Source organism: Gasterosteus aculeatus, chromosome 15 (assembly GCF_964276395.1).
Source record: "Gasterosteus aculeatus chromosome 15, fGasAcu3.hap1.1, whole genome shotgun sequence".
NCBI lineage: Eukaryota > Metazoa > Chordata > Actinopteri > Perciformes > Gasterosteidae > Gasterosteus > Gasterosteus aculeatus.
The window spans coordinates 14,773,534-14,786,326 of record NC_135703.1 but is presented as its reverse complement, the minus strand read 5'-3'; the positions used below and the strand labels follow the sequence as shown (position 1 = coordinate 14,786,326).

At 47.4% G+C, this 12,793-nt stretch overlaps 1 protein-coding gene across 3 annotated transcripts in view; it reads left to right on the top strand.

The window, feature by feature from the left end:
• Positions 1 to 9,312, top strand: part of alk (ALK receptor tyrosine kinase) — a 299,200-nt gene extending 289,888 nt beyond the window's left edge. For all 3 annotated transcript variants that reach the window (XM_078089066.1, XM_040199092.2, XM_078089067.1), the window contains 5 exons: positions 828 to 920; positions 4,900 to 5,001; positions 5,241 to 5,375; positions 6,342 to 6,432; positions 6,588 to 9,312. In XM_078089066.1, coding sequence (XP_077945192.1) covers positions 828 to 920; positions 4,900 to 5,001; positions 5,241 to 5,375; positions 6,342 to 6,432; positions 6,588 to 7,682 — 1,516 coding nt within the window. In that variant the 3' untranslated portion in view covers positions 7,683 to 9,312. The remainder of the gene's footprint in view (positions 1 to 827; positions 921 to 4,899; positions 5,002 to 5,240; positions 5,376 to 6,341; positions 6,433 to 6,587) is intronic.
• The last annotated feature ends 3,481 nt before the right edge of the window (positions 9,313 to 12,793 follow it).

The window sequence follows — 12,793 nt, the reverse complement described above, 5'->3', positions numbered from 1 at the left end:
CGATAGGTGGCGCTGTTTTCATTACAACTAGTTGTGATACAGCCATTTCCGCTTGACCGCTTCACCACTACCAACAACAACCAACAACAATAACAACATCAACATTACGAGAAAGATGGCGAACGGAAAGCAAGGTGAAGCTACATCCCTCTATGTGTGCATGATGTTAATAGGAGCACAGCGAATGCGAATGGCGCTATCGGCTGATTTGATGACGGAGTGAAGACGCCGCCGGGGTCTCAAGCATGCGCAAAGACGCAAAGTCCAGTTCCTTATCCGATTCACCGTTACATGCCGCAATAGTCGAACTATCAACTGGATCGGATCGAGTTATGTAGGGGTGTTAGTCGGATCGTAGTCGGACCGCACAGTCGGACAAAGGTGTTTACATGAAACGGATACTCGATTTCAGTCCGACTAAGCCAGTTATTCGAATCCATGTAACCACGCTGAGTGTGACTGTGTGACGTTGTGGGAGCAGTGTGCCCACCTCGGCCCGGCATGGGATGAGAGCTGGAGGGATGGTGTGGGCACCATAATCTTTTTCGGAGATTGCAGTGTGAACTACTGTATTTTTGCTACCTGCTCCACCTGCCATTACTGTGGAACATTTCAATCTGGTCCCTGGATGCAGCATGTGGGCCGAGCTATCAAGGCACCGTAGGAAACTATACACTTCATCGCTGGGCGGCGATCCAACAGGGGAGCGTCCTTAAATACATGAAGCCTGAGCTGTGTGAATGTTTGTGGTTGTGCACAGTACACCTCATGGCTGCGTATTAGACCCCGGCCGTCTAAATGTGTTTGTTTTTTTGCTCATCTTTCAGGGACATTGCAGCTCGGAATTGCCTGCTGACCTGCAAAGGGCCGGGCCGCGTCGCCAAGATTGGGGATTTCGGGATGGCTCGAGATATTTACAGGTACAATTAGATGAATGATGTGAGACAACAGGCTAAATCTGCCAAGTCTAAATCGGGTCTAAACGGAGTTCACATCAAACTGAAAAATAAGAAAGAAACAGATGTGTGGGGGAACATCCAGTGGGGCTGAGTTGTATTCAAACAAAACATTGTGTGGTATGTGAGAATCAAATGACTTTTGTTTGACATTTACACTGAATAAATACCGAGGATTTAAATGGTGATTGTTTTGAGGTGATGTATCAACACCTAATGGGCCTCATCGCTGCACTGAGGAACATTTCATTACGGCTACAATAATTGGCTGCAACAGAGAACTATTGTACCTCTGCTAACCAACGATTATTAATCACTGCATGCAAACGCCACCCGATTGAATATTTAACATTTATTATCTAATCTGGAAATGGTTGAAGTACCGTTTAATCACAAGCTTTCACTGCCCTCTCTTGGTACGTCTTAAGTGGAGTGAAAGCTCCCAGCATCATGTTGGATGTGGAAAGTCTGTGTTCCCCTCACAAAACATCAACATGGGTTTTCTTACCCCATTTCAACAAATCAACTACTGCCGTTTCCTCAACAGTCCCTCCTTGACTGAGACGTGTTGGGCATGAAATTCTTTGCATGGACAAATTTTCAACCCCAGGATGTGACAAATCAAAATGCAAGCGCAAAATCCACCCCCCCCCCCCCCCCGTCCCCCCTCCCCTCCAAACAGCGGTGAAATAACACAATCCAGTGAGACAGTCTATTTGCTCCTTATTCCCTTTAGTGTATTTAAGCTGCACATATATTACATTCAATATATAAGAAAGAAAATCCATCTGAGAAAGTGTGTCAGTGAAGCGGCACCTCAGCTCTCTACGTTCGGTTGTAAAGTCCAGGCAACTAATTCATGACCGCCGTGAACGTTTCATCATTCACAATGTCCTTCTTTTAATCTGCATCCGCCTGAAGCCCCAACGGCGTCTCATTATTCTGAGTTTAAACTTTTTAAATGGTTGCGCAATCCAGCAGGGAAATCTCCCAAAGCCTTCGTCTGGTAACAAATACGAGCAGGGGAGACATGGACAACATCCAGCTGTGTCGCCGCAGCACTTTGGAATCATCTGATGGAAAGTCACTGTCGGAGCGCGGCGGAAAGGCTGCTGCCCAAAACCCCTCGGAAGCCGTATAAGGAGCGCTGGATTTAATTGCTGGTGTCAGTTTCCCAGGTGCCTGGGGTGCGGTTTCCTTTTCATCTCTCAGCCTGCAGCCGTGGCACCGCGACTCTTCTTTTATTAGTCTATTTGCCACATTAGTCTATCGTGAGACGGAGGTGCTGTTCCATGATGCGGCCCTCCTGCTATGTGACGTGGGACATGGGGAGGGGGCTCATGAAGGCCGTGGTGGGGGACGGCCGTCACAGTGAGGGGCCGGGATGAGGCTTAATGTCATCCTTTTATACTGTGAGAGCCGAGCCACAGGCCGACTGGCTCGTGGTAAATTCCTCACACGCATGCTCGCACACCGGTGATGCAGCTGTAAACAAAAAGCTGCCGTTGAGTAATCATGCTGACGTACACAGACGCCACTATGAAGACAAATTCACTGGGCTTTGAGAAGAGAGTAGCATCAATTGACCACACACACACTCAAAGGAGCATCACTTCGAGACCTAAGTGATGCTCCTTTGAATGTGTTATTTATTGTTACCAGCCTGGTGAACAGGAACGCAGGAAAAGGTAGAATAAAAACATTCAAACCAAAGGACAGACACAAATATGAGGACGCACGTGTCCCGGCGTGCGCATGTTTGTCGCGTGTTCTCACTCCTGCTGTCTCTACCTGTTAGTGTTTGTCTCTAATGTATCTCTAACTTACAGCCCCCCGACACACACAGGCAGACGGACGTATAAAACCCCTCTATTTGTGCTATAGATTATGGGGACTGTATTTAAGCTTCCCTAATCTGCAGCTTAGCGTTCAGCCTGTGCTGGTGTTGTTAGCAGTAGTCATAAATATGTCCATAAAGCCGCAGCTGAGAAAAGAAGCCGATCTACTGATAGGGGGGATTATCAGTCTAATCCTCTACGTTTCACCATCCGTCGACCTTTTCAAAGAATTCCATCATCATTTCCAGATAACGGACTGTATAGACGTGTACACAAGTTAAATATCATCTGGCTATTTTAGTGAAGTGAAGTATTTCCTACTACATCCAGTCAGAATTTGCAGTATGCAAGGCGGTATGCTTTTTTTGTCTATTCATACCCACAATCCTTTGCACAGCAGTTGAATGAGCAATACGGTGCAATGTGTCATGATGTGGCAGGAAGTACGATGTCCCAATTGCATCATACCTCCTGTTCAGGTTCTTTCTTCAGGGAGGGGGGGGGGGTCTCAGAGAGACCGGTGCTAAAAGGGAGCGGTTAACTCTGGTATACTCAGGCGGACACTGTAAGAGATTTAACATGTTTTTAAACATTGAAACCCGTAGAAACCTAAAATATAATCCCCAAAACATGAACTGGATAATAAGCACAACATGTTTGCTGAAAGCGTCCTTTCTTCGGCGTTCGGTCCTGTAACAGCTGGACAGGAGGTCAATAGGTGTTGATCTAAGTGATAGATTAGTCGCTGGGCAGGAATCTGTGCGACGGCCCTGCGGTGGTTATCTGTCGCGCAAACAGCTCGACTAGTGGGTCCCTTCTCTGCCTCGTTTAACCTGTCATTTTATTCAAGGCAAATGTCTTATGCCAATACTTTGCTAAGTATATTTACCTCCCTTTAGCTATCCTGGCTTGACAGCATCATCTATCCAATCCGTTTTATTTATGAAGCACAGTTTAAATGAACAAAGGCTCCCAAAGTGCTGTACAATAAAATAAACAATAAAACATAATAAATAAATAAATCGACTATCTATAATAGTCCCTACTAGCTCCTCTGAGGTTAAACAATCAGTGCTGACTTGTTATTTTCCCTGACTTGATACCATTGACACTGCAGTTGTTTCACATCCTTGTAAATATCACAAGGAATCGAGGGCACGAGCGATGGACAACCGTAGCAAATGAAGCCTATTTTGAAGTCAAGTTTAGGTCTTTCGTGGTAGCCCAGACATTTCATTTTAATGACAAAATGTCATTATTTTCTTTTCCGTAGTTTTGTTTTAGGCTCTTATCTGTCCAGGGAACGCCAACTGAACATAATGCGCTCTTCTCATCCTTCCCACCTGGGAGCTGCCTGTTGTGATCGCGCTGCTTATTCCCGAGCAGCCGTGTGCAGCAGTTGGTGCTTCAGACGGTTACGGCTACTTCTATACTTCCCCAAAAGACCCAGGGATTTCAACTGGCAACCTTCCAGTCACCAACCTGTGGTTATAGCCTATTACATAGTCCTATTTGCCAATAACTGCTTAGAGGGGAAAAAAGTGTCACATTCATGACAAAACCACTTGGGGCAAAGGGATTCACTCCTCCGCAGCAACAAAAGGCAAAAAAGGCTTTAACACGGCGGGCGCTTAGCCGGACACAAACGTGTGTCCATTTCTATTGGCAGACGGGCAGCCGAGCGGCGGCTCACGGCGCGTACAGACATGAGCGAGTTCACCTCCATCAACAATCAGCCTGAGCGCGCATCAGATTATTTCTCTTAACGACGCAAAGCCGCTCAGACTGGACAAACATCTCGTTCCCTCCAACGGCGAGGAGTCGTCTAAGGGTCCGTCACGCCAACGCGTGCTGACAATGTGATTAGATCAGAGTGCTGATACAGCCACTGACAATCCCTGATTTAATTGTCTGATGTTACTCATTTTATTTTTTTACCCCCTGCGTTTGAGGGCACGGTTGTTGCCATGGTGACTGTGTTGCAAACTGCAGATGCCGACTTACTTTTAGCAATCTTTCTCTTTTTTTCATGATATGTGGGCGAACAAAACGATGTCATTATTGGACAAAAGGTTAGTCATTAAGCTGTGTGTGCGTGTCTGCAGAGCGAGCTATTACAGGAAGGGGGGGCGCGCCATGCTGCCTGTGAAGTGGATGCCACCGGAGGCCTTCATGGAGGGGATCTTCACATCTAAAACAGACACGTGGTGAGAATCCCCACTCAACAGGCCGCGGTCACGAGCACGCCAACCCTCACTGTGGTTTCCAGAACTTACTCCCCCCTTCCTCTGTCCTCCAACCCCTGATCCAAATGAGGTTTTCCTCGTCTAGTCTCCATTCTCATCCTCACAGCTTTTCACTTCATGGCCTGGTTGTCCTTATGTCCCCCTCCCCCCTCTATGGTCCCCTCCCTGTGACTAATGTGTCCTCCCTCCGTCACCTGCAGGTCGTTTGGCGTTCTGCTGTGGGAGATCTTCTCGTTGGGCTACATGCCGTATCCAAGTCGCAGTAACCAGGAAGTGTTGGAGTTCGTAACCAACGGTGGAAGAATGGACCCGCCAAAGAACTGCCCCGGGCCGGTGTGAGTGCAGCTATGCAAACGCACGCCAAATGCATTCCCACGCTGCGCGCGACCACCAACCCGATCTCACGGGGTCTAATTTAAGCTCCTCCGTCGCAGGGGAATGAGGCTCAGCTGCATGCGACACATACGCAGTTTGTGAATCTTTGTAAACAGAGACTCTGTCCGTGCGCAGCGAGGAGCGGACGTTGGGGGAAACACTGATTAGCAAGTCTCTGATGATTCGCTGATATCAGAACATAAAGGAAATGTTATGGCTTTGGACGTGCAAACCACATTAACAGTTTTCTTTCATGCCAGCCTCCCAACTTGGAAGAAGTTGTGGGAGGCTGACAGGGAGCTTAGAAAACAGTTCCATGAAACGCTGTATTTCTCTCACTGCCTCGACTGCCAACTCTATTATAAAACGTACATGGGCAGACAGACAAGCGCATTTCCACACCTGTTGGCCACGGCTTTGCAGCTTACTTCTTCTGTGCATTTCTCACCCAACAGAAATATGCATGGCCCTGAGGTTCAGTCTAAAGGCTGGCGCATGCTTCTGCGTCTGCGTCGTTGCGTCAACGCACTCGTTTCAATTCATGGTTCTGCGTGTGTTGCAGAGCAAAGCCAGAACAACAGGCGGAGTGACGTGTTTTTGTTGAAGACGGCCTAGAGAGTCACGTCTATTCATTAATCATAGACCCTACTGCCCCGTGCATCGCCACTGCTGCTTTTTATCGCGGACACATTTGTCTCCACAACTTTTTGCGGCGATCTCCCTCCATTAATTGTCTTCACTAGAATGTTGTCCATCACCCATTTAACACAACCACTCAAACTGGCGGGAGCCAATTATTCCAGATAACTTAAATCTGGCATTCATTCAAATCAGCAGGGGCATGTGGGGGGGGGGGGGGGTGGGGGCTGCTTAGCCGCTGTTTTCTGGAGCTGTAAAAAATGATTTCAGCTTGTGCTCGTCTCCAGGTACCGTATAATGACTCAGAGTTGGCAGCATCAGCCTGAAGACAGGCCCAACTTCTCAACCATCCTGGAGAGAATCGACTACTGCTTACAGGTAACTGAACGGAGGATTCTGCTGCAGCTCATATATGAACTAGGACCCAGATTTCAAGCGCATGCAATGTGAAAAATGACCCTTTAAAATTGCGGATTTGATACTGATGAACACTGAAAAATACAACTCTTATTATGTTATTGCAACCCCATCAGGACCCTGATGTGGTGACTATGCCCCTGCCTGAAGAGTATGGACCCATCCCCGAAGAGGAGGAGCGAGTACCCATGCGGCCTGAAGACTCCTCAGAACCGACCGTGCAGCTGAATGCCCAGGTGCCTGATGGGAATGTTCCCCCGCCGCCCCCATCCTATCCTACTGATGACAGCAGCAGAGATGGGGAGCACACGGTGGAAACCAGCACAGCATCCGAGGCCAAAGCACAGACGTCTGCACAGTCCCAGCCGTACCTCCACCAGAACCAGCAGCCCAACACGCAGACCTCCGTCACTATGACAACCACCAACGCGGTCACCTCGATGGCCAACTCCACACTCAATTCCAAGGGGTCACACGTCGCCGCTCAGCCCGGCCCTGAGGGGGGCCACATCAACCTGGCGTTCACCCAGGGCCACGTGCCAGAGAGAGACGGCCACAACGGGAAGAACACCAGCCTCTGGAACCCAACGTACGGCTCGTGGTTCCTGCAGCAGAGGAAGCAGCAGCAGAGGCAGGGAGGGGTGGGGGGAGTGTGCAGGAGCGGAGGCAGGGTGCCTGGCGAGGGGCAGGAGCATGTGGGCCGGACTGTGGCCGAGGTGGCGGGGGCGCTTGGGCTCCAGCACCAGCACAAGCAGTTCCAGCAGCAGCAGCATCAACTCCAGCAGCAGCACCAACTCCAGATGCTGCACCAGCAGCAGCAGCAGCAGCAGGGGTTTTGCAGACCTCTGTTACCTCCGCCTCCACCTCCCGCTGCCCAGTCGCCCTTGCTTTTGGATTCCGCCACCCTGCCCCCGGTTCCCCTCTACAGACTGAGACGGTTCCCCTGTGGGAACATCGGCTACGGCTACCAAGAGCAGGGCCTGCAACTGGAGGCCACTCACGGTAACCCCAACCGCCCTCCTGCACCGCCCCAGCAGGGCATCGCCATGCCCTCCTCAGCAGCCCATCAGAGGGGGGTCTCCATTCCCGCCTCGGTGTCCCTGGGTCGGTCGGGTCTGTCCGAGGACAGCCGTCCACTGCTGGTCACCATGGGGACCGTACAGGACCCCAGGCTGCCCAGGATGGAGGGCCACAACGCCACTGTGCTTTAGCCCCGTGCCTGCGCCGCTGCTCTTGGTTTATACAGACCCCGTCTTTGGCGTCTTTGGGACACACGAGAGGACACACCGCGTCAGGACTGAGGCGGTTTTACAGCACTCCTTCCGTCCAGCCATTTTAGTTTCTTCCTCCATTTCTCACAAAAAAAGCTGAACGAGTCCATGAGAAACCTGGAGGTGAGTTAACAATCCCCGAAGGATGCTGAAGCACATCGGAACAAAAAAAAAAAAAGACTTCTGACGGGTAAAGGCTGGTTCAAAAAATGTATTTTTTCAATGCTGGAAGGATCACATGAGTGAGACAATCTGATGGAGAGTTGAAGGCACAGACGAGGACATTCAGCGTGTGTCCCAGTGAGCGGAGGATCCTTGTGTTTGACTTCAGTAGGACTGCAGCTACTGAGGGTCTGATGTGTGAGCGTCACACTGCAGCGTGCTGAAGAACTCGTATCACACGGATTTTACACTGGATTGCCAGAGACATTTATACAAAAAAAATGTTTGTTGATGTTTGCTTGCCTGCTTGTTTATTTATTATTTGGAAGTGGCTCTATGAATTATTCATGAAGATGCTTCTTCAAATCAAATACATTTTACATCAACAGCTTTTTGTTTTCTTTGAGAAGAATCAATTTATCTTGGTAATAAGGAAGAAGAGATTGAATAAACTCCTCCCAAATACTCAACCTTAAATAACCTGATGGTTTACACACAACAGGGAGCAGGAAATGATCTGTGTTTTTTAAGGTGAACATGTTCTAGTTATAACGCAAACCAAATTAGCCTGTCATGAAGATGTTGCCACTGTTTCCATTGAATTCACTGCTCTGCAGACCTTTTGTTCACAGCTCCATTCTGTTGAAAGAATGCTTTGTACAGTGAAGTTGAGCCATTTCTTATAGCTTCAATAACCTTTCATCAATTTCTTTGTTCAAAAAAATAAAACCTCTCTTTTCTTTTTGTCAGGATATAGAAACACGGTGGATATTGCTGAATAAATCCTAACCTTCAAATGCCTCTCAAAGCACTCTACATGCCAACAGTTGCATATTTTATCTTTTCTATTATAGGACTGTTGTGGAATACAGATGAGACTTTGTTAAAGGTTTGACTGCAAACTGCTTTTTACTCCACGTGGGAATGAAACCCTCTGAGCGCGCGCGCGCGCACACACACACACACACACACACACACACACACACACGATACCACTGCTTTTTTCCAGGTTTAGGGGCAGTTTGTGAACAGGAAAGCAGCGTGAGTCGGCGCTGTTGACATTTAGGTTGTATGATAACGTGTCAGGTTTTTTTTAATGCTTTTGCTTGACTGTATTTGGCAATCCTGTTAGTGTTTCTGGTGTAAAGTGACTACAAGCCGCCGTGACCCATTAAGACAAACGCATTCCTGTGGGCCAGGAGAGTCAAACACTGGCAAAATTAAAAAAGTATTTTGCTTGTTCAACGTTCACTCATTCTGTGTCCAGCTCCCGTTCATCTACATTGTTTGATGTGAAAAGCCAACCTGTACATGTTGTAATTATAAAGTATTGTACTATGGCTCTGGTAAAAGCTGTAAATTGCCCTTCAGAAGACATTCGCCAAAATTAATAAATTACTATATAATAGCCGCTTTGCATTTGTCTGTCTACTTTGGGAACGGGGCCAAGTTAATTAGATTAATCGAAGTAGGACGTTGTAATTGGGAGATCTACCTTTTAAAAAACGCTCATCAAACACACAAACCGCGGGTCGTCTAATACTACATCCCTTAACTGCACACGTTAGGCCCGTTCATCTTAATATTGTGTATAATAGCTCAGCGATATCGCAGATGAAATCTGTGCTTTAAAACTTATCGGCAGCACCAACCATTGTCGACCCAAAGAAGAATCCCAATATAAACCTAGCTGCTCGTTTCAGTGCGTCTAAGCTCGGCAGACAAACACTTAAGTCTTCTCAAATTGCTTCATTCACACTTGTTCTAGATCGTATTATTTGGCAAAATAAAAGTTTTACAAATGAGAACTTGTGAATCTTCCTGATTGTATCTTTAATATTTAGAGCTGCAGCCCTTTTCTTCCGGTGCCCTGGTGTTACAGTGGTGATTTGGACTGTCTTCTCTCAGCATGACAGTCTTCCTTTAACTGCCAGAGTCTCATGAAATGGTTTTTGAGACCATTATGTAATAAAACTCCACTGTGCTGCAACGTCGATTTGATTAAAGCTTTTGTTTTTCCTTTTAATAGCATGTTTTACCACCCTTGACAGAAATAAGGTAAATAGCAATTTGTAATAGAACAACCATCCAAATGAAAGCCGACGGACAGAACAAACAGGAGAAAATGTATAAATGACCTACAGTAATCGATCCAAACGCAGCGGCTCAGTGAGACGTTCACGAGAGAGAAAGGAGACCGTGGCAGCTGGCCAATAGAGGGGCGTGGCCACAAAGAAAATGAAAAAAACATAAATAACTTGTTGAGATATGGAATGATGATTGAAGGTTATTTCTGTGCAAAATACATGCTTTTCCCATCCACCTGTTTGCATGTGTTAGCAGCTGTGGGGCCACGGACATTTGGCCCTCAGGAGGCGGGTCTATGAAGCAGTTTGGCCAATTGCTGATTAAAGGCGTTTACATTTATCATTCAGATGTGTAAAATACAATTTTTCCAAACAGCGGTTATAGGCGTCATTTTAACGCCGTGAAAAAGGCGAGTGCGAGCTCTGAATCTGTCCTCCAAGAGCCGTTTGAGAGGAGAACGTTGGAGAAACTTCAGGTGGAGGAGCTGTAGATCGACCTCCCTAAGTAGAGGAGGCATCAGGTGTGGTGGGAGTCCCACCTGGAGCTGATCTCGGCCTCACACTTCACTACTGCGAGGAGTCGTGTTTCAGAGCTGAGAAGCCACGGCCGTGTTCCAGATCGCACATCGTCAGATGATTCACGCGCAGCCTAAACCTTTCGTATTTGGTGCGGTCCGATTGTGCCGGATGTTGCTTTTGGGAGCAGGAGAAATGCCACGATGCATAGCAAACTAGCAGGGATTTCTGAATATGCACCCAAGATGCATAGAGTCTGGCTGTCAATCAGTTGAGCCGGGCTTAGAGCTTATAATTGGTCATGTCTCTTATGTCTTCAGTGAAGAGAGTATCCATTTAGATCTTGAATACGTCCAACGCCTGTTTGGAAGTGTGCTCCTGTTGTTTTAGCATACTTACACATCTTGTAATGATGAATCGCAAGGAGGGGCACTATTATAACTCTGCACTGGCCGTCCTTTAAGAGAACTGATAGAAGCTCTCGACCGTTGACAAACATGGGGGGAAACCAAGGGGACAAGTCAACAGTGTTTGGTCGTAGTTCCATTTCCTAAATCTCTCAACCGTCCATGAACAAGGGTCACGTGAAGTCTTAACAGTCACCTCTTTAATAAAAGGGGAAAATGCATTTAGTTTTGTGCACTTGAATGCATCTGCTTCCAAACTACTGCTCTCCAGCAACACAGTGTCAAGCTGAACTAAACACAAAGAGTAAATATGCTTTGACGGGAAGAAAACATTTTAGGATCCGTCCAGACGCTCCGATTATAGGCTGCGAGCATCTTAACATCAAGTGTTTGTTAGCTGTTACAGCACATTCATGTCTGGGTTCCCGCTGCTTAGTGAGAAGCTTTGAACTGTGCTCCACTAATAAAATCACTTTCAATCAATATTTGGTGTCAAACCATTACAGCTCACTTAAAGTTGTTGTGTAATAAAGGGGATTATGCACAGTGAGCTGGTCATTATTGCACATAAGCCCTGACAGGGTGAAAGGAGACCCAGCAGGATTATCCCTGTATTGTAAACATGTCTACGTGCAGAGACTCGTGCCGGTATGGATTTGCTAGCGATAGCAAAGCGTATTCCTTGCTCTCCATGCTGTTAAGGAGCAGACTGGAGCCTTTCTACACGGTCTCGCTAAGATCATTTGCCTCCCATCAGGCATCGGCAGCACACAGTGCTGATGCTGCAGCTAAGCACTTACCACGCCGGGACGCGGAATGGGCCTCAGCTTTTGCCATCAGCTCATATGATTCTAACGATAACGAAGCGTCTCAATAAAAACAAGTCGGAGTCAGGGCATCAAACAGCAAGATGTCACATGGAAGCCTATCAGTTATTTACTAAAGCATCCCATTCGTCCTGGAAAAAAGGACATCTCCACGCAGAGGCGGAATTCAGAAGCCGTTTGCTCATCCACTGGAGCTTCACTTTCACATTAGCATACACAAGTTGTTTAGAAACGCACTCACACTATTTGCAAAAACAATTCAACAGCACTGCGCCTGAGAATTGAATCTCCCTAATAACTTGAAAATGAGCTCAAGCGATTGCAGATTTATTCTCTATCGGCAGCATGCGGCATCACCTCCGCCGGCTTCGAGGCGCTCACCCTCTGTACCAAGCACGAGGTTATCGAGGTCAGACAACACAACTCGCCTCATTGGTCGGACTTCAAAGAACAGTTTAGGATAGAAACAGGAACCGGTCCAAGAACACAGCTAGAAACCGTCTTGTGATGGGATCTCACCAGGTCTGGCCACTTCCTGTCCTCCTTCTGGTACCTGCACCATCGTGATGCAATGCTGTGACCCACCCGTACACGTGCACACGGCCCCCCGGCATGGTACTGCTCTGTGGCCATCCCTGCCTTCTAATCAACGGCGTGGCACTCCGTACCTCCATGGAGGTGATAGCCGCTGGTTACTCACGTAGAGGTCTGACAAAGCACTGTAGGAGTGCGAGTTGATCACAGGCACAAAGCAATCAGCACTGCCCCCCCCATAATCTTTATATGCCTCTGGGCATATGAGGGTTAGGATATTACACTATGTGCAGTACATGGTCTTAATTTGAAAAACAAAGCTGGCTATAGGACTGAATCAATATTTGGATGCTTCTTCAGATTTCTTCTTGTTTTGAGATAAAACACTACTTGGACGTATGACAACATTAACTTCTTCAAATCACCCTCAAGGTGGACAATAAGTAGAAAAATAAAAATGCTTGTGCATTACGAGCAATCATTTCCTAAAGGAAGGTGATCAGTGTGTTTCCTTTGGT